Source organism: Sturnira hondurensis, unplaced genomic scaffold (assembly GCF_014824575.4).
Source record: "Sturnira hondurensis isolate 20B ecotype Veracruz unplaced genomic scaffold, ASM1482457v3 Scaffold0020288, whole genome shotgun sequence".
Taxonomy (NCBI): domain Eukaryota; kingdom Metazoa; phylum Chordata; class Mammalia; order Chiroptera; family Phyllostomidae; genus Sturnira; species Sturnira hondurensis.
This window is the reverse complement of record NW_028092919.1, coordinates 162,062-188,181: the sequence shown is the minus strand read 5'-3', so window position 1 is coordinate 188,181 and position 26,120 is coordinate 162,062. Positions and strand designations below refer to the sequence as shown.

The 26,120-nt window shown below is 41.1% G+C and overlaps 1 protein-coding gene and 1 pseudogene across 1 annotated transcript; one reads left to right on the top strand and one right to left on the bottom strand.

Moving 5' to 3' along the window:
• Window positions 1-946: 946 nt before the first annotated feature.
• On the top strand, window positions 947-21,257 carry ATP6AP2 (ATPase H+ transporting accessory protein 2). Its single transcript, XM_037029395.1, has 9 exons — window positions 947-1,160; window positions 6,899-7,029; window positions 8,700-8,831; window positions 13,289-13,384; window positions 13,537-13,674; window positions 14,556-14,609; window positions 15,518-15,667; window positions 16,728-16,847; window positions 20,209-21,257. The coding sequence occupies exons 1-9, from the start codon at window positions 1,121-1,123 to the stop codon at window positions 20,401-20,403; spliced, it is 1,056 nt and encodes a 351-aa protein (XP_036885290.1). The 5' UTR covers window positions 947-1,120; the 3' UTR covers window positions 20,404-21,257.
• Window positions 21,258-23,568: 2,311 nt separating this feature from the next.
• On the bottom strand, window positions 23,569-24,538 carry LOC118975490 (DNA damage-inducible transcript 4 protein-like; annotated as a pseudogene).
• Window positions 24,539-26,120: the final 1,582 nt, after the last annotated feature.

The window sequence follows — 26,120 nt, the reverse complement described above, 5'->3', positions numbered from 1 at the left end:
CTGACTGATATACATCAGCTTTATGTGCTCCCTCCCCCACACATCTCTTCTTTGGTTAAAGTAAACAGTTAATAATACTCAACCTAACAAGGCTTTCTCCCTGCCACACCTTATAGTTTTTTGCTACATATTGAAACCACATTCATCTTTCAAGGTCTTTAGCTGGGGAATCATTTTCTAACTACAGATGCTACATTATGTCATTTCTTTCCTCATATCATGGGCAAAAAAATATGAGCTGTGGGAAGGGAGGATCCTGGCCTAATTAATATGTCTATCCCTCACATAACACTGCGTGAATGGATGATGAAAGTAATCAATGTTCCTGTAACATCACTCCTGGTAGGTCAGAAAGTCTTAGGTAGTAAGGTTAGCAGATTTAGCAAATCAAAACACGGGGCGCCCAGGTATATTTGGAATTTCAGACAAACGACAATTTTTTGTAGTATAAATACGTCCCATTAAATATTCACGACATATTTATACTAAATATTATTCGTCGTGCCTCATTTGGAAGACAGGGGTTCCCCGGGGGCGCCTAACTTCCTCCCAGCTGGTGCTCAGCATCTGTGCAACTGTTAGAGCGAAACCCAAACCAGCCACGCAGCTTCTACTACTGTACCTGTGGCACGGCGGAGCCACGCGACCGGGACAGACAGACACCCCGGTAAGAAACCGTCACCCGAGACTGGACAAAGCGTCTGCACCCGGGTAGAAGAAGCCTCATCCCGTGGGCTCGCTGGACCCCTGGACAGGACCTATCTTCTCCCATGCTGCAACCGCCCACCCTACCCTTCATCTCGTGACCGGTTGTCAAGGGCCAGGGGGCGGGACTGCGAGGCTCTGCAATTGCTGTCAACCATTAGAAGGGCCTTCCGTCCGTCACGTTGGACACGCCCTTAACACTGACGTCACTCGGCCACGCCCCCTCTCGCAGGTCGAGGCGTCTCTGGCGATTGGTGGAGAGAGTGGCAGCCGGCCCAGCGGAGGCAACAACGGAGAGGTCTCCGGGACTCAGGTCAAGCTGGAGGTCGTCACCCAGTGGTGCTGTCTTGGTCACTCGCGTTCGCCCGGCCCGTTCAGTGTTCCCTCCCTGCACAGCTTCAGGCTTCGCGGAACCATGACTGTGCTCGTCATGCTTCTGTCCTTTTTGGTTGCGGGTGAGGACCGGGGGCGGGGGGGCGCGCGGGGCGCGGTCCGGGAGGCTCTGAACCTCAGGGGTCGGGAGTGGCCAAGGGTGTGAGCTGTGGGGCGGGTGTCGCAGTGCGGGCACAGGGCGGCAGCCTTGTCCCAGCCGCCTTCCTGTGTCGGCGCGGCCGAGGGTAGGGGGTGGTGGTGTGCCGGGCCGGGCCGGGCCGTGCTGGGTTGCGTGGGGGGCATTTGAGCTGGCCCCACCCTCCGCCTCTTCGTGGAAGGTGCGTCCGCCGGTGTAGTCTCGAGCCTCGGATCATCCCGGCCTCTTCCGGCTCGGGAGGCGCTTCAGAAGACGGCAATGCATTTCTCAATCAAGTGTTGAACCGCAGCTCTCTGTGAAGAAGGGAAGGGCGACTTCTTAGCTGTCATCAGCTGCTGCATTTCTTTGCATTTTTCTGGTGTCTTCATTTCTGGCAGTTGTCATCAGTGATTGTTTCAGGATACAAAAGTTGGAGGTGGAGTAATTGATTTTGTATGATTATTTTTAAAGGCGAATTCAAAGTGCCTCTTAATAGTTTGTAACAGTTAACAATTTTAAGATTTGGAAACTAAGATGTGAGTCACGTTCTTAGGGTCACATGTCAGATAGTGGTAGCTTTCTGAGTGGGACCTAGCTTCCCTAGAATTCAGCATAGGGCCCGCAAGTCAGCTAATATTTGGCCTCTTCCTGTGCATCATGTAATTCATTTAATTTTTCAACAATCCTTAGGATATCAACATCGTTTTGTGTAATTAAGCCTAAATAAATTACCCAACACCACACAAGCAGCAAAACTGGAGTTGAACTCAGATCAGCTGGCTCCAGATTGAGGGCCTTTTCCTTCACATGTGCCACATGTGTTGTGGCACGGGTGGTAGGAATGCAGAAATGATGGGGGCTGAAAGGGGCACAGACAGTGGCCAACAAGAGGGCAAAGTGAAAACGATTTGGAGGAGTTGGGTACTCTTGTTAGCCGTTGTACTGGTTTAAAACCTATAGGTTAAAAATCTTGAGGAGGCCTGTGTCTCTCTCCCTGCTTTGTGAAGTGCTGGGACAACCCACATTTGGAATGGTGGTTTAATTGGGCATGGGGGTATAGACCACTGATGATCTTGAAATCTGCAGGTCTTCTTTGTCCCTGCAGTGTCTAGTGTTGGGTTCATGATAACTACATTTACTTTCATGCCCTTCACATTTTAGGGTTGTTTTGTTCTTCTTGTGTCTGTCTCTGGAACGTCATTCTGATCTATCTAGTAAGTTACTTGGGTGGAATTTTAAAAATGTGAAATTTAGTTTTTGAAATTTAAAAATCTCTGGTACTATGATTTATTTGAACATCTTCAAATTCCATGTTTAATGTTATGTGATACTGTTTTGATTCAGTGAGGTTTGAGGGGGTTATTTGTTTTGGGTTTGGTACATGGTTTGAACATGTTTTCCTGACTAGAATAGTCTAGTTCATACAGACCAAGAATCTGATCTTGTCAGCTTTGGCGTTGCTTGGTCTTGTCTGCTGAAGTTAAATTACTTTTTTCCACAATGACTAAGTGTGACTTAATGGAAAACATCTTTAAGAGATCAGACTTCCTTATTTGAGAAAAAAAATGAGTCCTTTAAAATGGTGTTACCAAGTCAGAGAGAGGGACTAGAGGAAGGGAATCAGGATAATGACTACCATGTCATAAGGAGTATTTGAAAAAATTCAGATTGGAGAAAAAATTCCTGGAGAGGAAAAGGCCAAGGGTAAGAAACACATGGAATTTGAAGGGTTGTCCTTTGAAGAGGGATTTGATTTGCTCACTGATGTCCCAGAGGGAAAAAGTAGGACCTATTTATTTTTTCCCTTATGGGTTCCATCGACCATTCATAGATCACAGCATAGGATGGTGGGGGTTCCCAAAGGTCATAGGATTTAGCTTGTAGCTCAGATTGGGAAGCTGAGGGAAATTCCCCTGGGTGGGGGGCACTCACAGGACAAATGTGAAAGGTTGGGGTGGGAAGAAAAGGCATTTCTAATAGAACAGCATGTGTAAAAGCACAGAAGTATGAGAGCAAATAATAGTTTGGTGGGGCTGGAATGTGTAGAGGTTAATAGGTTATGTTGAGAGATCCTAGAGGTAAAGTTGGTGAGGTGCCCTTGGGTATTATGTTTTGGATTTTTGTCTCAAATGCGCTGGGTAGTGAGTGAAGGTGGTTAGGATGAAGGGTGAATGAACAGATTTATATTTTGATAATAAGGCAGGTCATAGGGTGGCCGGTTCCAGCAAGCCTGGTGAGTGCCTGAATAGTGTGCACTGGACATGGAGGTGAAAGGATTTGTGGGATAATCAGGGGAAAAGATCAACAGAATTCAGTGGTTGATGAGCTGTGGTGCTGAGGAAAGATTTAAAGGGACCCCTTTGAGCCTCTGGGTGGAAGGTGATATTGTCCATAGATACAGAGAATACAGGGGGAGCTTGTGGAAAGATGGTGAATTCAGTTCTGAACCTGTTGAGTTTGAAGGACCCATGGGACTAACTTAGAATGAAATGCTCAGCAGACTGTTGGGTGTGTAGGTCTAAGGCGCAAGAGAAATCTAGGCTGAAAATCAAAATCTGGGAGCCATCAGTGTGTTTTGGTGTTAGGGGAGACAAGTAGGCCCAGAAAGCAGTGATGATCAGGAGCGGAGTCCTCAGATCAAGTGGAGTATGCTAGTTGATCTACCGGGATCAGGAAGAATGTACTAGAACCTCCATTTATATTTACTTTTTATCTCCCACTCCCCACCCCACTCTCTCTCTCTCTTTTTTTTTGGTATAGTAATGGTCAGCTGTTTTGTAGAATGTCCCTCAATTTGAGTTTGTCTGATATTTTCTCATGATACTACACAGGTATCTCCTTTTGAAAGATTTCCATTTTTGTGTGCTTTATAATATGTGATGAATATATAATGTAGACTGCAAGTGTATACTTTGTAAATAAATATATGTGTAGTGGGGCTACTTTCAAATTTTGTACTGAAAGGGTTGAAACCTAAAAAGTCTGGACATCTCAGCTTTCGTGGACAGGAAGGAAAAGAGACTAAAGAGAAGCAGCCAGAGGGATTGGAAAAAGAACCAGGGGCACGGGGTTATGAAGGCCAAGGTGGGGTATCAGATGCTTCAGGAAGTTAAGTAAATCAAGGTCTTGGGGATTTGGTGAGTCATTTCAGTGGCATGTGGGGTCAGAGCTGTGGAGCAGGTAGCAAAGGTGACATGACATGAAGACACAGAAGCAAATGTCGCTGGCTGCTCTGCCAGGATTCTTGCCCTGAAGGGAAGCAGAGAGGCTGGTTGGTGGAGGCTGGGAGAGGGCCATAGGAGTTTTTCTGTGGTTTTACTTTTAGAAGGGTGGGCCCTAACAGTATTTTTATGCTGAAGTGAAAGAGCCACTTGATAGGGGAAAATTGGTAGTGTAAAGTGTGGCTTCATTCATATGCTAACTCAGCAAGTATTTATTGCATAATACTATCAGGTCCTAGGAAGTCCTGGGGATGTTGTGTGAACAAGACAAACTGACGCCCCTGCCCCTGTGGAGCTTATGTTCTACAGGGCCAGCTTGTTATACCTACAGCCATAGACAGGCACCTACCTCCTGATACATGGTCCCAGAATAGTGGCTTAATAAACACTGAATGAATAATGTAGTAGGTGAACGAAGGTCCCTAAGAAGACTGAACCACAGGGCTACTGGTATTTTAGACTGGGACAGCAACATCACCGCCAGCATCTGGAAAGAGCGATAAGGAGAGAGAGGCTCCTGGTAGACAAATTGGTGGTGGAGAGAGGAAGCAGGTAGTTGGAGGAATTCCTCTGTTTTCTCTCGAAGCTAGAGATAAGGTTATCTGATGAGACCGGGTCAGGAGTGATCAAAGGTGAAAGAAATAAGGAAGCCCATTTCAGTTCAGTAAAAGGGAAAACATTTCGAAGTACTAGACTGTTGGGACAGTGGAGATGATTACGGGCAAGCGTAGTGTTTCTAAGTTGACATGGTGTCCCCCTTCGGGTAGAGGACACATGACATTCTGTCAGGTATCTGGAAATAAATACCTGCATTAAGCAGCAGTTTGTGGTATAGAAGAGTCCATGACTGAGGTTTTCTAAAGCTTAGGCTCCTAAAGGACTGTTGTTAAGGCACAGAAGTTGAATCTAAGCAACTATAAATTTGAGGTGAAGTAACTTAGCATAACTTTATTGGGGTTGAGTGAGTAGGGCCATATCTTGAAATGGCTATCTCCAGATCCACTATGGTTTTTTAAAACATGTGTGTTACTGCCCTGGCTGGTGTGGCTCCATGGATTGAGTGCTGGCCTGTGAACCAAAGGCTGCAGGGATTCCCACTCAGGGCACATGCCTGGGTTGTGGGCAAGGTCCCCAGATTGGGGCATGTGAGAGGCAACCACACATTGATGTTTCTCTCTCTTTCTTTCTCCTTCCCTTCCCCTCTCTCTAAAAATAAATAAAATCTTAAAAATGTGTGTTACTTTGAAAGTATGAGTCTCTTACTACCCCATTTTTCTTAGAGTTTGCAATAACTACTACTTTAGTGACCTAAGATGTTTATCAGTTACAAACGGCCATTCCATTCTGCTAATTTTTTTTTTTTTGGTTTGCCTGAAGCTAGAACAATTTGGAAATTTCTGCTCTGGTGGCTGCGCTGAATTGAAACTCATAACTCCCCAGGCTATATCCGCACCATCCCGAGGCCTTTTATTTACTGCCAACACTGCAACACCAGAACATTTGCTATTGCTTCCAACTTTATTCCCAGACTCTGCTAGTTTCCTTAGGTCAAGAGAATAACAATGATGCTTTATTAAAGCCTTATGTCCCATGCTAGGCATGAACAAGATTTGTTTGGGGCTTGGAGCTAATCTTTTCATAGGAACCCAAAAGGTTCCATTAGCTACTTGGCCTTGTGTAAGCTCGACACCATTGGGTTAACACAGGACGGGTTAACAGGCCAGATATCTCATCCATAGCCTTGGGGGGCCTATAAATGAGTCCCTTTATTCTCATCCTTCACCTTTTCGTACCCGGTCCCATACCCTTAGGCTAGTTGACTGTATTATCACAGAATACTTTTTCTCACCTTCTTGGTATGTCCATTGGAATTACTGTTTTCTGGATTTTGTTTCTCAACTCCAAAGTGTTTTGTATTCTGACTGGTAACATGTTCCCCCATTTGACAGTCCTCATTTTCGCTAGGTTTGCCTGTAGGATTAAAGGAAAGATAGGATCTTTGCTAAGATATACTAACCTGCTATAGTTTTAGGGTGAAATGCTAGGAATTTTATGAACTTGCATTTTGAAGAGGGTCAATGATAAAAAATAATTTAGAGATTTAACTTTCCTTTCTTGTTAGTCTGTGTTAAGGTTTTGTTTTTTGTTTCTGAAATTCTGGAGAAGTGTCACTTATGTCTAATTCTTGACAGATTGCCACATGCCCCTGTTTAAGGGCCATTTGTAGGAAGGCATCTAGATCATTAGGAGAACCTGGTTTCATAGTGTCTTTGTCACCGTAGAATTTCGTAGAGTCATACCTTGAAAAAGAATTCACTGATACTTATTTAGGATTCAGCACTTTGTCTAATCATAATTTAGTGTGCTAAGTCAAAGGGAATGGGGAAACATTTAATAATTTTCAGCATGGATGCAAAAGATTTATGATGCTGATCATTCATTTACTAATTTGTTTTCTTCTCAGGTGTTTTGGGAAACGAGTTTAGCATATTAAGATCACCGGGGTCTGTTGTTTTCCGCGATGGAAAGTGGCCTATACCAGGAGAGCGAATCCCAGATGTGGCTGCATTATCCATGGGCTTCTCTGTGAAAGAAGTATGTGTGTTTTTAAAAAGTATTTGGAGCTGCTTCTGAAAGCACTTTTGTTGATTTCTGTTAATAGCCCAAGAAAGCAACAAGCAAACAGGTTTATTTGGTACTGATTGTAAAAGTAAAAAAGCTCATTTGTAGTTGGGGAGATTTTGGATAAGTACCAAGCTTGGCTTATGAAACCAAATCCTTATAAATCATTAACCAGCTAATAGTTTGTTCACAGTAGTGACATTCTTTGTATGTATGAAAATGCATCTGTCCTACTATTAATTGGATGTATCGTTCTATTTTTTCAGTGCACATGATGGATTTGTGTCTTAGTTCAGGCTACTGTTACAAAGTACCATAGACTAGGTGGCTTATAAACAGCAGACATTTCTTACTTTTCTCTGGCTAGAAGTCTGAGATGGGTGCCAGCATGGTCAGGTTGTAGTGAGGGCCCTCCTTCCAGGTTGCAGACTGTAGACTTCTTGTATCCTCACATAGTGCAGAGAGGGTGAGTGAGCTGTCTGGAGTCTCTTTTATAAGGGCACTAACTCCATTCATGAGAGCTCCACCCTTCTAACCTAATCACCTCCCTAAGGCCCTGCCTCCAAACACCATCACTTTAGTGGTTAGGATTGCAGTATATGAATTTGGAATGGGAGACTCAAACATTCAATCTCTTACAATTTGTTATAAATGATAAAATGTGTATGCATCTTGTTCATGTTTAGGAAAATACTGTTGTCAGTAGTTAAGGAATAGCCTGGGGCCATGGTTTCCTGCACTTAAGCTGTAAACATGTTATATTAACTGGCTTACCTGATGTAGCACAGGAGACCAAGATCCAGTCAGTATGAGAAATCTAAAGCTGTGGGCTAGAAGAAAAGGAATTCCGGAAATCCGTTTGCTGCCCTATCTTCCTATGATTATCTCCTCACATTTTACAAGTCTGGTGCTTTGATGTGGCTTCCAGATACCATCGGTTACTCAAAGGACTGTTCCTCCAAGGTCCTGAGTGCCCTGCAAAGCAGAAGCCCTGCATCAGGACTCTCCCTCAGGCCTATGGGCGGAGCTCCTGTGCTCCTAGTGAACGTGAAGGGTTGTTTACATTTAAGGATGAAATTTGTAGTTTCACTCTTTACAGACTTAAATTTGACTTCAAATGGCAATTAAAGTAACCTCTAGAAATAACTATGAGTAAACTAATATGAATCCCTTTCAGCAGGAATTGTGTTTTATTTTTAAAGAGCTTAGTCTAAACAGAATGTTGTAACAACAGTCCCGCCACGTATGTCAGGGAAAGAGGCGAATGATGCTGTAGATAAGGACAAACAATGATGAGGGAAGAAAAGGTCCACGGTTACATGAAGACAAGACGATTTTGTAACCTGGAATCTGAAAATGTTTTATTTACTGGCCTGCTGTTTTCCATCAAAGATTTGAGGTCGCTTACTATTCAAACTTTACTGTTCAAACCTGTAGACGTTTTTAAGAAAATAAAGAAGCTAGAAATCCACATCCTTGATGAGGAGATTGTAACTACTGCCTTAAATAAAACATTTGCTCTTCCTGTGAATTTTCATGTACAGTGTCATCCTAGAAACCCTTAACTCTGTTTATTAGATGTTCCTGGGGCCTGGTTTACTGAGTTGATAATTAAGCACCATTTCATGCTTTTCCACATTTAGGACCTCTCTTGGCCGGGACTTGCCGTGGGTAACCTATTCCATCGTCCTCAGGCTACTGTGATGGTGATGGTGAAGGGGGTGGACAAACTTGCTCTATCCCCAGGCAGTGTCATTTCATACCCTTTGGAGAATGTGAGTATTGATTATAAAAAATGAAAGAGGTGCAGTTTTAATTTTGTCTTGTCAACAATCATTATGAATTGGGTTCTAAGCACACTTACTATTATTTTTTTGATGCACTGACTGATAAGTAAAACAACCTTTTTTTAAAAAAACACGGTGGTTATAAATTTTTGAGAATTGTCTGTTTTCTACGGATGGGAGTAGTAAGATGAAAGGTGGAGAGGCCTGGCTGGTGTGGCTCAGTGGGTTGAGCACTGGCCTGTGAACCTAAAGGTTGTAGGTTCGATTCCAGGTCAGAGCACATGCCTGGGTTGCGGGCCAGTTCCCCTAGTAGGGGGTGTGCGAGAGGCAACCAATCCATGTGTGTCTCGCACATCAGTATTTCTCTCTCTCTTTCTCCTTCCCTTCTCCTCTCTCTAAAAACAAATAAATAAAATCCTTTTTTAAAAAAAGCTTTGAAAAAAGGTAGAGAAATGAAAAACTGGAACTATTTAGAGGAGTATCCTGCTGACACTTCTTGGACATTATCTTCTCACTTTCCCTTCTGAATATTACCTCATTTTTGTGTAAGAAGGAGACTGGCGGCTACTTGGCTGGCTCACTTACTCCTTCATTAGCCTTTCAAGCAGTATAGCTGACCAAGCGGTTGTGAGGGGCCCTCCTCCCACTACGAGTATATAGAACTCACCAAAACATTTTTCTGTGCATAACTAAACTGGAAACAAGTAAGGGACACGCACGGGTGCTACATTTGAATGGAAAACTCAAAAGCCACAGTGGTGAGCAGGAGCTGAAGCCAGAATTGTGTTCATGCAGAAAGTTCGTAACTGCAGGATAGTTCCAAATTCGCACAGCCCACCCATACACACACCTCCATAGCCCAGGGCTCCTTTGGGGGAAAAAAAAACTAAAGATGAGTTGAGTTTACAAAGCACTTCAAGGAAAAAAAATGCCGTGAGGGCGCCAGCAGGTGCAACAAACAATTCATCCCCAAGAGACTAGTCTCAGAGAGATTTGAAAATGCACACATTAAAATTGTGAGAGTTAAAGGAAGGGATAGAAACTGTGAGGCAGCTGTAAGACATGTGGTGTTTTCATTAACATTCACTCCTGGATGTTTCACAATTTATACTGTGATTTCTTTACTCATGAGTTATTCAGAAATGTTTAATGTGTGGATTCTTTTACAATTATTTTGAATTTTTCAGTTTCTAATTTCATTACATTGTGAGACTGTGGTCTGTATGATGATGAGTTTTTGGAAAGTTTTTGGAAAGTTTTTTTCAGACTTTCCTGTGGTGTAGTATAGATTATTTCCAAGCACACATAACATGCTTCCAAAAAACAACCATGTACAAGGTCACAAGGCAGATCTTAACAAATACATGATCAGTATCCTACACACCATCCTCTCTGACCACAGTACAGTTAAATCTGAAAGCAGTAACAAAGCAGTACCTCAAGAATGTATTTGGAAATGGTTAAAAAACCCACAAAAGATATAACTTTCCAGGTTTAAAGCACATTGAACACCCAGTAGGCTAAAGCCAAATCAACACCTTAGACATAATGAAATTGAAGAGCCATCAAGAACACTGAAAATCTTCAAAGCTTCAGAGAAAAAACATTGTCATTACAAAGGAATGAGAATAGAATGATAGCAGATTTCTTAGCTGCTGCCATTAGGGACCCAAAGAGCAAGAACTAAGCCATAATAATGAAATGATATTGATCCAATGAAAATGATGATAGAACTATTGGCGGGGTGGGGAGAGAGAAACGGAGTACGCATATGGGGCAGGGTGTGCTGCCGCAGTTGGTGACGCGGGAGAGCTCAACTCTCGTTTTCTATAGTGGGCAATGAATGGATGACGCCTAAAATGGAAAAACCCAAATGTAATATATTATTTAGAGATGGTGGTAAAAGGAAAAGGAAACAAAGGATTTGAAAATGAGGGCCTCACAGGAGGCCCTTATCATAAAAAGTCTTATAAAGCTGTTTGTCTCCTTAATTTGTACGTACAACCTTTTTTCTATATGGTGCATGAAATTTTTAAAAAGTCAACAAAGAAAAGAAAGTTGAAATAGATGCACTCCTAAATTGTGGATTGAGGAGAAAAATCACTGAAAACTTCCAAAGTATTTGGATGTGAATATCAATGAATGCTTTATATATTTAAAAATTGTGCTATACAGCTAAAGTGGTAAGGAAAGGAAAATTTATAGCCTTAAGTGCACGTGTTAGACAATTAAAAGATTGGAAATTAATGAACTAAAGAAACCAGAATTTCAGAGCAAATGGAAGAAAGGGAACAATAAAAATCAAAAGGTACAAGGATTATTTATTAAGTACATAAGTCTGTGATTTCTGTGAAAATCATTGTGGCAGATTCCTTTAACATAATTAGAGGAAATTTAAGATGCTATCAAGATTTTCATTAGCATACAATCCAAAACTAAACATTTTAAAACAGACTAACCTGATTTTACATGAGTAGAAGATGTGAAATGAGCCCGTATTAGTCCTTGACCCTGATTGACTGCTCTTAATACTTTTCCTGGCAGTAGGTGGTAAATGAGATGTAAGGCTCAGAGGGTAAAACCCACAAAAGAGAAGAAAAAAATGGAATGTCTTAGAATTCCACTTACAGAAGCTTCTATTTGATTAGCTGGCTGTTTTCATTAGAATTTCGATTCATACAGATATAGAAATTCCATTTTCTCCAGGACAAACAACGCGTATCCTTATAATACAGTGGAAGAAAGGAATCACCATATTTTAAGCAGGCAAGCTTTTTCCTTTTGAGCTTAGCAGGCCATATAAATTTTTTCCTTTCTTTCACAGTTTGGTGATCATCTGACTCAGCAGCTTCTCCAAGTTTGATTGCTAGGGATGTGTTACCTTTAATCTTCAACTTTCCTGCCACGAGTGCCATTTCACTCGGTGAAATGAGGCTGCAGAAATTATTACATGTTGTAGCATTCCCTCCAAAGTCTGAGGAGGTGAACTGTGTGATTGGAAAGGGAGAGCTTGCTTGCAGCTGACTCAGGGAGCTGGTGACGATGTACTTTTGCAAGTTTGAACTTCCCCCTTCTTCAATTGCTGATTAACTCATTTTAAGAGGATTTGGGAAAGAGTTAATATGCATCTTAAGAGAAAAATACAATCTTGTTCCACAGGAACATGAAATGGAGAAAACTTGAATGGTGGAATTTGATCAGTGATTTATATAACAACATTAACTTCTGCCTGTACCATGTTAGCATTGATTTGCTACTTATAAACATGAACCTTTTAATAGTAAAGGGAATTAGTGAAAAAAATTACTGTTAAAAAATCTCCATTAAAACAAAACCACGACTACTACACTGCTTGTTTTAATACCATAACATTGAGAATAATTACTTTGAGGGGAAAAATTTCCACAATTTATTGTTAAAAATAATGGGTAAAAACACATCTATGGGAATAGAAGTCAGAATTTTGGTTACTTTTGGGGGTGGAGGGAGGGGTATGGAAGGCTTCTAGGGTGCTGATAATATTCTGTCTGATCTGGTTGCATTAGATGAGTGTCTCCATTTGTAAACATTCCTTGAGCCGTCACCCCAAGACTTGTGTACTGTATGATATGTATGTTACACTTTAATTTAAAAAATTCAAGGAAAAAGGAGATTTTAGCACAATTGGTTATTTCAATTTAATATCATGTCCTAAGATAAAAGACCAATGAACTTATGACATACTTTATGCCTTGTAGACAAGAGTCTTCAGTGTATACAAAGATAAAAACTAAATCTTATTAAACATTTTTAAAACTTTGAAATGAAAAATGAGAGCTATTTCTCTTTCAGTTCAATTAAATTCAAATTCTTCTGACCTCTTGAATGCAAGTTAATATTTTGTTATAGAATATGCATTCTTCATGGCATATTTAATATTGAAACCAAATGTATTGCTTCAAATACACAAATGACCACCAGAACATGATGGTTTGTGCAAGATAGTATTGCATCCTTTGTGTTTACAAGTTATTTCCTATTTAGGCACATTGGGAGACATTCTCATTAGGCCACTAGGAGGCTGTTTGATCTTCTCTGCACTGAAAAGGGCTCTTTGTGTTTGGATGATTTGGGTCTTTTGAATTTCCATAGAAAAAGCTGGTGCTTTTTTCCTTTTCTTTTTTTTTAAATTTATTTTTAGAGGGGAAGGGAGGGAGAAAGAGGAAGAGAAACATCAGTGTGTCGTTGCCTCTCATGCGCCCCCCACTGGGGACCTGGCCTGCAACCCAGGCATGTGCCCTGACTGGGAATTGAACCCTTTGGTTCACAGGCTGGCGCTCAATCCACTGAGTCACACCACACAGGGCCTTTTTTTCTTTTGAAGGCTCCTATTTTAATACCATCTGAATGATTTTTCTTCCCACTTTGATTCAGGTAATAATTAAGGTCTTACTCTTATATTTCAGGCAGTTCCTTTTAGTCTTGACAGTGTTGCAAATTCTATTCACTCCTTATTTTCTGAAGAAACTCCTGTAGTTTTGCAGTTGGCGCCCAGCGAGGAAGTAAGTGATACAATATTTATTTAAGATGCTTTAAAAAATTAGCTTTCATTATTTAATGGAAATCTAAAACCAGTTTTATGAACAGTGCTGTCAGACCTTTGTACTGGAATTAATCTGTAGAACAAACTTAAAATTTTGGATTCTTCTTGCAGAGAGTGTATATGGTGGGGAAGGCAAACTCAGTGTTTGAAGATCTTTCAGTAACGTTACGACAGCTCCGCAATCGCCTGTTTCAAGATAACTCTATTCTCAATTCACTTCCCCTCAATTCTCTGAGTAGGAACAGTGAAGTAAGTATTGTTACTGAATGAGTATATTAATACCATTAGTGGTTTTCCATTTCTTATGCTCCTGACTTTAGAGCAAACTTCACATTTTAGAAAATGAGAAGTCCTGCACATTTACAGCTGGAGTAGATCCTTCTTTCCTTTAGTGTAATTTTCTTATGAATCTCTTGAAGAAACTCCTTTTGTGAGTAGAGCTGTAGTAGGAAAATGGTATTACATTCTAGCATGAGGGTTGCCACTGATTCATCCGGACAATTCGGAAATCACAGGATTTACTTGGTGGCTGATAGAGCTATGTCAGTCTGGTTACGTGGGCGCTGTCATTCACTGCCACTTCTGACGTGTTACCTCGTTTTTCTACTTCATTCTTGACAGTGCAGTGGAGGGAGCCACCCTTAGTGATGACTCCTGTCAGTTTCACCACCTGCTCCTGCACCCTCTTAACCACATGGCATTAGTGCCAGAACCTTTCTGGCATTCTCCCCTCTACCTACTAAGGTTGACCAGGACCAGCATCTTTTATTCTCCAGTATAGAATATGTTCAAGTGATGCGAGCAAACTGGGCCACTGGCAGGATCTCGCTGCAGTGTGCCACAATAGTCTGATACCCTGAGGGGAAAATGAAGTGTTAAGATGCTTTATCAGAAATTATGGCTATAGAATAGAAGTCACTGTGCTGGGGAATGACCATCACATTTCTGTTGGGAAGTAATGTTTTTAATGCATTTTCAATTGAAATGAACCTACCAAGTGGAAGACAACTGTTACATAAATTCACTTAAGTGCTTAACATTTCTAATATCCCATGCCTTATTTGATAAATAGCAAATAAGGTCTCTGATGCATATTTAAAGTATTGCTTATTTCTTTTGGCTCTCTGCAGGTCGATCTGCTCTTTCTGTCTGAACTGCAAGTTCTACATGATATTTCAAGTTTGGTAAGTAGGCTACTCGAATTTTTCAGTTCCATTTACTTTAGTTCCAGGAGACATTTGTAGAAAATCTTTGAATGATAGTGAAACCAATAGAAAAGTTTGATCAAGTATACGTTGGGTTTATTTATGGTGCTGTGAAAGTTGAAGAATTAGTGGTGGTGGTGGTGGGAATTTCAATTTCATCTCCTGTTAGTCAAATTATTTTGGATTTCTACACTTCGGAAACAGTGAGTATCCTCCAAGAATACAGGACTTGGGTGGGCCACCCTAGCTGCAGCCCTAACTTGGCTCTTGATTTCTTGTCAGACTTTAAGACTTAAATCCTGTATTTAAAGTAGAAATAACAATTCGGACTAACAATGCTGTCAACCAAGTCAGGAAGGGAATAAATCTGCCTAAAGGGTATTTTTTTTTCCTTTTTGGTGGATGATTTAAAAAAAAAATCCTCCTGTGATTGAAATAGAAAAACTCACATGTTTGCTGTCGACTGAAGTTGTTACCCATACTTTTCCAGTGAGGTCACTTCCAGGAGTCTGGAAGCACAGTGCTGGCGGCTGGGGAGAGGGCGTGTGGGAAGTGTCTGCTCTCTGAGCATTGGTGGTTCATGCTGTCCTGGGATCAGATTGGTCCTACCGTCTGTTCTTTCACATCTAAATGTTTTTAAACTAAAGAATTTTAAAAAGAGCTTTAATTAAACATTCAGGTAGTCATTCTTAAAAATCAGATTTATGTTGGATTCGTTTTATCGGAAACTCCCATTTAAACCAGCTCCATTTGCCACCATTTTAGACTATTTGTATATGGTGGCACACTGGTATGGTTCTGGTCAGCCTAGTTTAGTTAGGCATAGAACTTTGACTGGCTGTGTTTGACATTACTTCATTTACTTCCTTTTGTTTGTTTGTTCTCAGTTGTCTCGACATAAGCATCTAGCCAGAGATCATTCTCCTGATTTATATTCATTGGAGCTGGCAGGTTTGGATGAAATTGGGAAACATTATGGAGAAGATTCTGAACAATTCAGAGATGCTTCTAAAATCCTTGTTGATGCTCTACAAAAGGTAAATTGTCAATGGGGTATGAAAGGTTAGAGTATGACCATTTCACTTTTAGCCTCTTAATGGGAAAAATTTGCTTGTGAAATAATGTTGACTGAAGTCTTAGAGGACCTCTATCTAATTTCAGTGACCAAGGATAGAGTAGGTCATAGATGTGTGTTAGGATGTCTTGAATGCTGGCACTGGAATCATAGGAAATGATGGATAACTCCAGCAAAATATTTCTTTCTTTGCATAATGCTAAAATATACGTAACATTGCCCTGATTGTGTGGCTCAGTGGGTTGAGTGCTGGTCTGTGAACCAAAGGGTCGCTGGTTTGATTCCCCATCACGGTACAAGCCTGGGTTGTAGGCCAGGTCCCCAGTAGGGGGCACACAAGAGGCAACCACACAGTGATATTTCTCTCCCTCTCTTCCTCCTGCTGTTACCCTTTAAGAATAAAATAAATAAATCTTAAAAAATAATAAAATATATGTAACATAAAACTTACTGTTTTAACCACTTTTAAGTATAGTGGTCTGTGGCATTAAGTAAAAGGCATTCACATTATTGCGCAACCACCACCACGATCTATTGCTAGAACTTTCATCTTCCCTAACTGAAACTCTGCACCCATTAAACACTATAAAAAACTGAAGGAGGAACAGCAGCACAGTACCAGACATTTAGCAGGTATGTAATAAATGTCAGCGTTCTCTTGCCCTTGAAGTTACTCACCTGTAACTCTTCGATGAGGTTTCAAAGTTAAATCTTTATAGATGTTTATGATTAACCAGAGACCATTTAGGAATTCATTTCCCTTTTCTACTTCCCTTCCTACAATTTATATGCCAACAAATCCAAGCTCTTAAAGTTATTTTGAACATTTGAGTGTATTTTTAAGCTTAATAGTTTTCTGAATATTTTAACATAATCAAAACCTTTAAGACTTGCCTATTTTAAGACAGTGTATTTTATGAGCCAGTAGGTATGTGTATATTCTTGTAAGGTGCACAGAAGTTTTACAAATAATTTGAATAAATATGTATTTAATATTTATAGTAATGTCAGTAATTCTTCAGTTTGCAGATGACATGTATAGTCTTTATGGTGGGAATGCAGTGGTAGAGCTAGTGACTGTCAGATCCTTTGACACATCCCCTGTGAGGAAGACAAGGACTATCCTTGAGGCAAAACAAGAGGTGAGTACATTTTTGTGCCCTGGCGGGTGTGGCTCAGTGGGTCAAGTACTGGTTTATGAACTGAAAGGTCGCTGGCTTGATTCCCAGTTGAACACATACCTGGGTTGCAGGCCAGGTGTCCAGTTAGGGGCGTGAGAGAGGCAACTGATGAATGTGTCTCTCCCTCTCTTCCTCCGTCCCTCTCTCTCGAAAGTAAATAAAATCTTAAAACAAGAGGTGAGTACATTTTTAGATCCTGCTTTAAAATTGAAATTAAATTTTTAAAAATCCACTAAGTCTTACCTCACCTATGGTAGCATGAATGAGTAGTCAGTAAGCCTGAAAACCAATCTCAAAACAGGTTTCTTGTTCACGTAGGTATGTTTGTTTTGCCAGTAATGCACAGGTCTTTGGGGCATAATCAGATAATGCAAGAGTTTGAGTTAGGGATAAAAGTAAATCTGTCAAATCCAGTAAGATAATTCAAATATTGGTATTACAAGGACACATCACAAGTTACTGTGAGGGAGTGGTGTGGCTCTCTCAGTTTGGGGGTGCTGCTTCCCAGGAGGTATGTACATTGTCTCTGCGGTACAGCCTCTCATTTTCCCAAACCCATTGCATGTCCGCCCTTTATAATTCTGTACTTTTTTGGCATGGATGTTGCTTTGATTTTAAGCATTTAGAGAGTCATAAGCAAGGGTGCTGACCACAGTTCAACATGTATGTGTACATGCACACACACAGGAGCAGCAGTTGTGGACACCCCAAACATCACGAGGCCAAGAATATTATCTGTGATCGGCCTCATCTCTTGGAGCAGATTCCAGTTATTTTCCCGTTTGGACCCATTTGCAACCTGCTCAGTTTTACTGATCACAGTGTGGGACTTAAGAGGAAGGTGGTCAGAGGTAATGCCTATTCAGGATAATCCGGACACGACTGGTTTGAGATTGTTTCACTCTAAATTGGAGTGGAAGGACCATGTCAAGCAAGACAACCTGAAAATTTTCCCTTCTATAAAGCATCCAGAAATGCTGGATGAAAAGATAAACACCATTTTGAGTGCATAGTTTCTCTCTCAGGAAAAGTAAGGAAAATTCTTGAGAAAATAAAGAGGAACTTGAAAACTGTGTAGTAAACAGACAAGGCATTTCTAGGGACATTTCCAGTTGGATTACCAAGAGACTGGGAATCAGGTCTTTCGTCCCTGAACATGGGGTGGGGGAGTGGGAGGGGGAGGAACTGACACTTCCATGTAAAGCTCAGACCCCGAAAGGACTGTGTCCTCCGTAAGAGAGTGGACTAGAACCCAGTCAACAAAACAAACAAGCAAAATATAACCAGACACGTTGAACTTAAGAACAAATTGAGGGGATAACGGGAAAGAAGGGGGAAGGGTCATCAAGGAACATGTATAAAGGACCCATGAACAAAGCCAAAGTTGGGAAGGATTGAGGGCAAGAGGTGGGGGTGGGTGGGGTGGGGGAAAGTGGTGGCAGGAGAATGGAGACAACTGCACTTGAACAACAATAAAAAAAGAGAGTGTGCTCTGTGTACTCATAGTAGGTACTGGGCGGGGGTGGGAGTGTCTCCTAGAGAATTCTTAACCATAGGGACTACTTTCGTGTGGGTTTGGAGCTCAGGTTTATATTACCTGCAAGTCCTAGGAAGCTCCAGGTGAAGAAGTTTACACATGGGCTCTCATACCCTGGTCCTAGGTTAGTAAGACCTGGGGTGCCCAGCAGAAGTAAACGTAAAAACCTCTGTGCCAGGACACACCTCCCCCCCAAGTCATGATGGAGAGGGGGACCCCCCCACACACACTTTTTCTCTCCAAATGTGAGCACAGAACCTTGTAAAACACAGGTGTACCCAGTTGACATAAGTGCGTGGTAACTAAAGCGTCAAATGGTAGAATTAGACCCCCAAGAATTTCAAGTAATAGACTATGGGTATAGGCCATAAGGTAAACATTTAAACTGATTAAAGAAATAAAAGAGGAGTCAAGTGAGGAGAAAAGAATAAGATGCTTTTTTAAAAAGCATATTTGAATTTTTCTTTTCTTTTTAAGATTATTTATTTATTTACTTTTAGAGAGAAGGGAAGGAGGGGAGAAAAGAGAGGAAGGGAAACATCGATCTGTTGCCTCCTGCGCCACACGTCCCCAACTGGGGACCCGGCCCACAACCCAGGCACATACCCCGACCTGGAACCGAACTGGTGACCACCACTGGTTCACAGGCTGGGGCTCAATCTGCTGAGCTGCACCCAGCAGGGCAGATTTGAATTTTAACGGGAGACTTAAATACTAGCTTCTTTGAACATGGACCATTTTAGGCCTGGTAGTTTAGGCGAAGTGACTCCAAAGAAGAATGCAGCAGTTTGAAGAAGGTGCCCTTGTTTGGGGTGTTTGAGAAGACAGTTTTGCAGGGCTGGAGTTAGTTTGTCTTCTCTGAGATGTCAGATTGAATTTATGAATCAGCTGTTTTAATGAACAAGTTGAGTTTATCAGAAAGTAGTTTCTGAAATTATGTGTGGTGAGGGGTGAGACTCAGGTGATGTCATTGGGTTTTCATTATCTTCAGTGTTGTAAATGAACACTTTATACATATAATCTAAAATTTAAGGTTTATTTTTTTGTTAAATGTAATAGACTGAAATGAACACTCTGAAGTGGAAGGTTGGTATCAAATTGGATTCCATTCTGCCTGTGCCTCCAGCCACTACCTATTGTCCACTTCTGTCACTCTCCTTTACCCACGTCTGCCTCTCAACTCCGTACTGACGGTCTTGCCTGCTTCGCCGAGAAAAAGAGGCCTTCCGCTTGAGTTTCCTTTGTAGGGTGATGAAATCTAAAATTAGGTTGTGGTGATGACTGCAACTCTGTAAATACACTAAAACTTACTGAATGTACATTTAAAGTAAGTGTGAAAAAGATCTCGTTCACCCCCCCCCCCCAAAAGAGTCTTCCAGCGTGAAATACTTTAACGTTTGTTCAACTCTAAGCTCCCTGCATGTAAACACACGTGTCTGTGTAGCCATCTTCTCCTCCAGTTTAAATGACTGGCTCACTTGTGGCCCTGTGCTGGGGCTGTGGGGTTACAGTCTTTTTCATACTTGCTGCCATAACCCTCACCCTCATGTGTCCCACCTCACGACGTTGGCTTACTGCTTCCCAGCCTGCTCTTTCCAGATGCCTCCTACACGTGGTCACCAGAGGTTTCTTTTGAAAACAGACCTGATTATGTTACTTCCTCTAGTAGAGGCTCTTATGCCACTTAGGAATAAATGTTCGTTAGATCACTGAATCCATTACACTGGGATAAGTTCCTATCTTAAAATTCTTCCCTGTTGATTTTCTTTCTTTTCTTCATTGTAGAATAACCCATCAAGTCCCTATAATCTGGCATATAAGTATAATTTTGAGTATTCAGTGATTTTCAACATTGTACTTTGGATAATGATCGGCTTGGCCTTGGCTGTGATTATCACCTCCTACAATATTTGGAACATGGATCCCGGATATGATAGCATCATTTATAGAATGACAAACCAGAAGATTCGAATGGATTGAACTTTCTTTCCTTAAGCCAGACTTAGAAAAGGAGTTTGAAAATTGGCTGTTTTGTGAAAATAAATCATCTAGTGTGGACAGTATACTTTAAACTTTTAAAAAATCAAATTTTGTTCTTTATTTTGTGTGTACCTGTGAAATTGTTTTAGAATGAATTACAGTATTGAAATGATGAATTGATGACCTGTGAATTGATTTGTGTGATAGATTACATAATATGCTAAACTATTATGATATCATTAATTATAATTTCATTCCATTTAATGCTCAAAAATAATGCACTGAAATAAATGTAAAAACATTTAGAATAGCTTGTATTATTTATGTTGAGAAAATGCACTGAATTTATTGGATTTTGAATGCTTAACTTCCTTATACAGGATAGGTGAAAATGATGCTTGGGTCATTAATAGTATGAACCATTGTAAATGTCTTAATTTGATGTAAATATCTCTGAAACGAGAAAAGGTTCTTAACTTTAGAGCAGCCCTAAACTATGCATGTGCGTATACAGTCACTTTGATTTGGACCCATACCTGACTTTTTTGTAACATCTTGAAAGTTTGGTGATCCAGATGATCTAGTGTAGATATTAAACATATTACATTGATCTAAGAAAAAACTAGCTTTGTGAAGTTATAAATGCTCGTACTTATACAAAAAACAAATATTTGGGGGATGTCTTGGGGCATGAACATAACAACCTTTTTACTCCAGTACCTTCCTTCTGTATAAGATGCTACGGTTTGTAGTCCAGCGTCATTCTAGAATATAGTAAGTACACGCCCCCTGCTTTTTATGTGGAAGTGGACCAGTGTCTATGAAGAGTGACAAATAAAGTTAATGATTCCAAATTTGTGTCATTTCAATACTTTATATTGTAAAATCCTAATGCATCAGGATTTCATTTAATCAGAATTGGTTATTTTGTTATATAGAGTTCTGCTTTTTAAAAAAACACATTTGTTTATTCTCACTGCCTGCTGAGATTGTAGAAGGTAGACATTTTAATTACTACTCCTCTTACAGAATTTATACAGAATATATAAGTTCACATTAGACTTTAGGTAGGAAAGGCATAGATTCCCTATACCATTTTAAAAGACTAATAAGCAACTGATTGGTTAGAATATGAAGGACTATCAACGTAAAGGCTTAAAAGTAATAATTTTCCTAGTAAGACATATTAGAATTAAAAATTTCATGATGATGTAGCTAACATTGTAGTGTAGGAGTTATGCTGCCCTGCCCCTGGGAACCCTACTTGGGTTTAGTATTAACTTCCTGGCTTTTCTTTGGAAAGATCATTAAATCATTTGTAAAGAACACTGAGGGTTGGCAGATTTGAGAAGATAAGAGTTTATTTTGTTGTGTTTTCTACTGTACCACAAGGTACCTTTGACGGCTGCGGTGTTCAGCATCCATAGAGTGGAGGGAAGTTTGGTTTTCTTTTTGCCTCTCATTACTATAAATTATAGTGAAGGTGATAATCAACTTCATAGGGAAGAGAAACAACACTTCTAAAGTCACTCAAGTCTCCTCCACCGCTACCCATTGCTAAGTGAGGGTTTTTCACCTGCCTGGTCCTGAAACACTGATCCCCCAAAGGGCTTATGTTTGAGGAACAGGGATCTATAATGCTGCAGTGATTAAAGTTCATTTTTCTTTCACAAGTTTCTTCTATAAACAGCACAGAGAAAGATTGTTATGATTAAATATGAAGTAAACCAATGCCTTTATAATTTAAAACTGATGAGACTTTAAGTTCCAGGGAAAGAAAAAATATTAATTACATGACAGCACCAATCCTTATAGGGTAAATGGCATCAGCACCCTTCTATCTATGTTAGACAGAAAGCAATTAATTAAAATAAATGTTCTGCCAAGATTATTATACCTGTTGCTGATGATTTGCTCTTAAATTAAGTCTAATTTGTTCAGGAACATAAATCACAGTGTGTGAGAGGCAGGAAAGCCAGACTCATGGCCGACTGACTGTTTCACAGGCACTGAGAGAGAAAACCCAGTCACTTAATATCTAATTGGTAGAATATTCTGGGATTATTAAACATGAGATTTTACATGTGATATATACTGCTTATGGCTTAATTCTGTTAGCAATAATATAGAACCAATTTTATTTTGCTATATCATTTTGGAAGGAATGATCTCAATCCATTTTCATTGGTACTAAATAATATGGAAGCCATAAACTTAAAAAAACAAACATACTTTTTTAAAAAGATTTTATTTATTTTTAGACAGAGGGGAAGGGAGAAAGAGGGGAGGGAAACATCAATGTGTGGTTGCTTCTCATGCACCCACAACTGGGGACCTGGCCCACAACCCAGGCATGTGCCCTGACTGGGAATTGAACCAGCGACCTCTTGGTTTGCAGGCTGGCACTCAATCCACTGAGCCACACCAGTCAGGGCCACAAACATACTTTTGTATCAGAAAAGGAAAAAATATTGCGTAGGTTTTAATACTTAAACACCAAGTATATTCATGAACTTTATAAACAGTTCTACAGATGAAGGGCCCAGATGGCACTCCTCTGAGAGAGGGTTCCAGCCCCTACTCCAATTAGCTCCACTCCCTCACAGATAAACTCTTCAGTACACAGTGGGGGGTGGGCCAAGCGTAGCCATTTTAGGTGTATTTTTTCTGCAAGGTTCAAAGATCCCCCAAGTGATCTCAACGCCCACTTTTTCCTACTCTTAAAATTCATGCATTTGGAAGATCACTGCCCAGAACAGGTCAGTAGTGAAGCTCTGATAAAAAAAAAAAACAAAAACAAAAAAAACAAATGCAAAGACAAAGAACAAACACATTTGGACCCTTTAGACCATGAGATACAAAAAACACCTCGACGACCTCCCCTCTACCACCAGGGCCAGCTAGCTGCTCTCCTGGCTGTTGTCATGCCACAGTTGTCTTCTCAGTAACAATAAAAATGAGGCACATGCTACATACAATCCAGCCAGAAGCCTGGTTGGCCCCTAAACCGTTGTTTCATGCCACAGTACTGAGGGGCAGGCAAGCTTGTGACCCCAATGAGAAGCTACCACACATACTTCAGTGAGTTTCCCAGGAAACACCCATCAGGTGGCTGTCAGTTTTATAACGACAGGCATCTGTCCCTCAGTTCCTGCCTGCCAACATCTACCCCAAAAGTTCAGTTGGAGGCAGTGTCCATCCTCCAGGCCCAAGTTCAACACATAGGGAGCAGCTGGTGCTCAGTGACAGGGACTGGCTAAAGGGAGAGTTGGTGGAGCTAAACAGCCCCTGGATCTTAGACCAGAGGCATGAGTTCAGGCACAGCATGCCAGTCAGGTGGAAGGCAGGCACCAGGCAGGGTCTAGGGCCAGCTGGCCGACATTGTAGCAGATCTTACCCTGTTCCACTCAGACACCCACCAGCACCCCCTGCAGGCTGCATGGCTTGCTATAGGCCAGGCACAGTACTTGGCCCACCTGGCTCACCAACTGGCCTGGTATCAATCAACAGGCCCACAGAGCCCCATGAGCCCAGTCGTGCCTGGGTCAGGCTCTCCTGCAGCAGCTGCATCAGGTTGGCACACAGGTGCTCATCCTCAGGGCAGCTCGAAGTCCAGCAGGGACAGCTCCATCCAAGTATGCTGAGTCTTCCTCTGGCCCAAAGCCACTGTTACTGCTGTCCAGAGACTTGCAGTACAAGCTCTCCAGGCTCAAGCAGCAGCCAAGCACCTCTTTTTGGGCTGCCAACCCCCAGGCTGAGCACTATGGCTGATCTGGGGTGGGAGTTGGGAACAAGGATGAAGATGAAGAGGAGGACAATGAGAAGCAATCCCAAAGCCTAGGCATGGTGAAAACCAACACCAGGATGTTTGCAGATGAGCTCAGGGTGCAGGAGCACAGAAGATGCAGCTAGCATGGTCAGCAAGAACTGCTGGGACAAGTACTGCTTGAATGGGTGTGCAAACTGGGGCCAACCCCCCTAATGCTGCCCAGACTTGTCTCTCTACCCACCCTCACCTCTCCCTTGGCCTGCCATGGTCCATACATTTTTTAATGGATGATCAAACCAACAATTTCCAAAGTACATAGCAACTGGGGTCAATGATCATTCTATAAGTCATGCAGTGACATCAAGCCTTCCACCCTCAGACTTAGGCAAAGTTTCTTTCTAACCTTGTGGCCAAATGATTATGCAATGGTTTCTTGGGAAAAAATAGAATTGTTGGAGAATGCCATTAGTAAGAAGCATTATAATTTTGTTTAAAGATTTATTTATTTTTAGAGGGGGAAGGGAGGGAGAAAGAGGAAAGAAACATCAGTATGTGGTTGCCTTGTGTGTACCCCCCTACTGGGGACCTGACCTGCAACCCAGGCATGTGCCTGAACTGGGAATTGAAGAAGGTGACCCTTTGGTTCACAGGCTGGCACTCAGTCCACTGAGCCACACCAGCCAGGGCCTGGTTAAATTATTTTAATGGGCCTACTCATGACCTTTTACTGGACCAAGATCCAATTCAGGAACACACACACACACACACATACATCTAGTTGTCATAGCTCCTTAGTCTCCTTTATTTTGGGACAGTTCCCTTAAATTTTTTTAAATAAACTGAAAGTAACAAAGGAACAAATAAGCCAAACGAAAACGCATAGACACAACAGTATGGTGGGACAGTTCACTTTTGAAGAGTAACGGCCCATTATTTTATGGAATGTCCCTCAGTTTGGGTTTGATATTTGCTCATAATGGAATTCAGGTTACGAGTTGTTGGAAGGAACACCACAGAAGTGGTGTGTCCATCTCGGTGCATCCTTATCAGGAGGCATATGATGTCAATATGTTTCATTTTGGTGATAGTAACTGGTTAAGGTAATACATGCCAGGTTTCTCCCCTATATAGTTATTTTTTTATTTTATACTTTGACACTTTAAGACTATGTTTATATCCCATTTTTCATCCAATTTTCACCCATTCATTTTAGCATTCATTGATGATTCTTCCCTGAAATAATTATTACTGTGGTGTTTGCCAGGTAATGATTTTCTCAACCCATTATTCCTTCTATATTTATTAATTGGAATTATAAAAAGAAGAGCTTTCCCTTCTCTCATATTCATTTATCTATTCCATTTATAATCACACAAACTCAGGGATATTTGTTTTTGCCTCTGTGTTATAATCCATTACTAACATTTATTTTGTTGCTCAATTGTCCCAGATCTGGCCAATGGGAGCCCCTTTCATTGGCTTCTGTGTCCTTTTGACATGTCATTATTTTTTGAGCACTTGTTTACTTTCTGGCACCACATGATATTTATGCATAAAGTTTCCAAATAAACCACCTTTATGTGTAGGGGAGGAAGATGGGCGGGACAAGTGAGGAAAGAAAAAGTGGTATCATTTAAAATATATAAACATAATACGTGACAAAATGAGGAAGGAATTAGGGAGTAGATATTCTGGTCACTTCAAAAGATAATAAGGTAGCCCTGGCTGGTGTGGCTCAGTGGTTGAGTGCCAGCCTGAGAATCAAAGGGTCGCCGGTTTGATTCCTAGTCTAGGGCACATGCCTGGGTTGTGAGCCAGGTCCCCAGTAGGGGGCACGCGAGAAGCAACCACACATGGATGTTTCTCTCCCTCTCTTTCTCCCTCCCTTCCCCTCTCTAAAATAAGTAAATAAAATATTAAAAAACAGGTAATAAGATAATGGTTGGCT

What these genes read in the sequence shown, in the direction of transcription:
- ATP6AP2 (XM_037029395.1), top strand. Translation starts at nt 1,121, where the DNA reads ATGACTGTGCTCGTCATGCTTCTGTCCTTTTTGGTTGCGG. An exon ending in TTTCATACCCTTTGGAGAAT is followed by an intron (nt 8,832 to 13,288) that starts GTGAGTATTGAT and finishes CTTATATTTCAG; the next exon opens with GCAGTTCCTTTTAGTCTTGA. An exon ending in TTGTTGATGCTCTACAAAAG is followed by an intron (nt 15,668 to 16,727) that starts GTAAATTGTCAA and finishes GTAATTCTTCAG; the next exon opens with TTTGCAGATGACATGTATAG.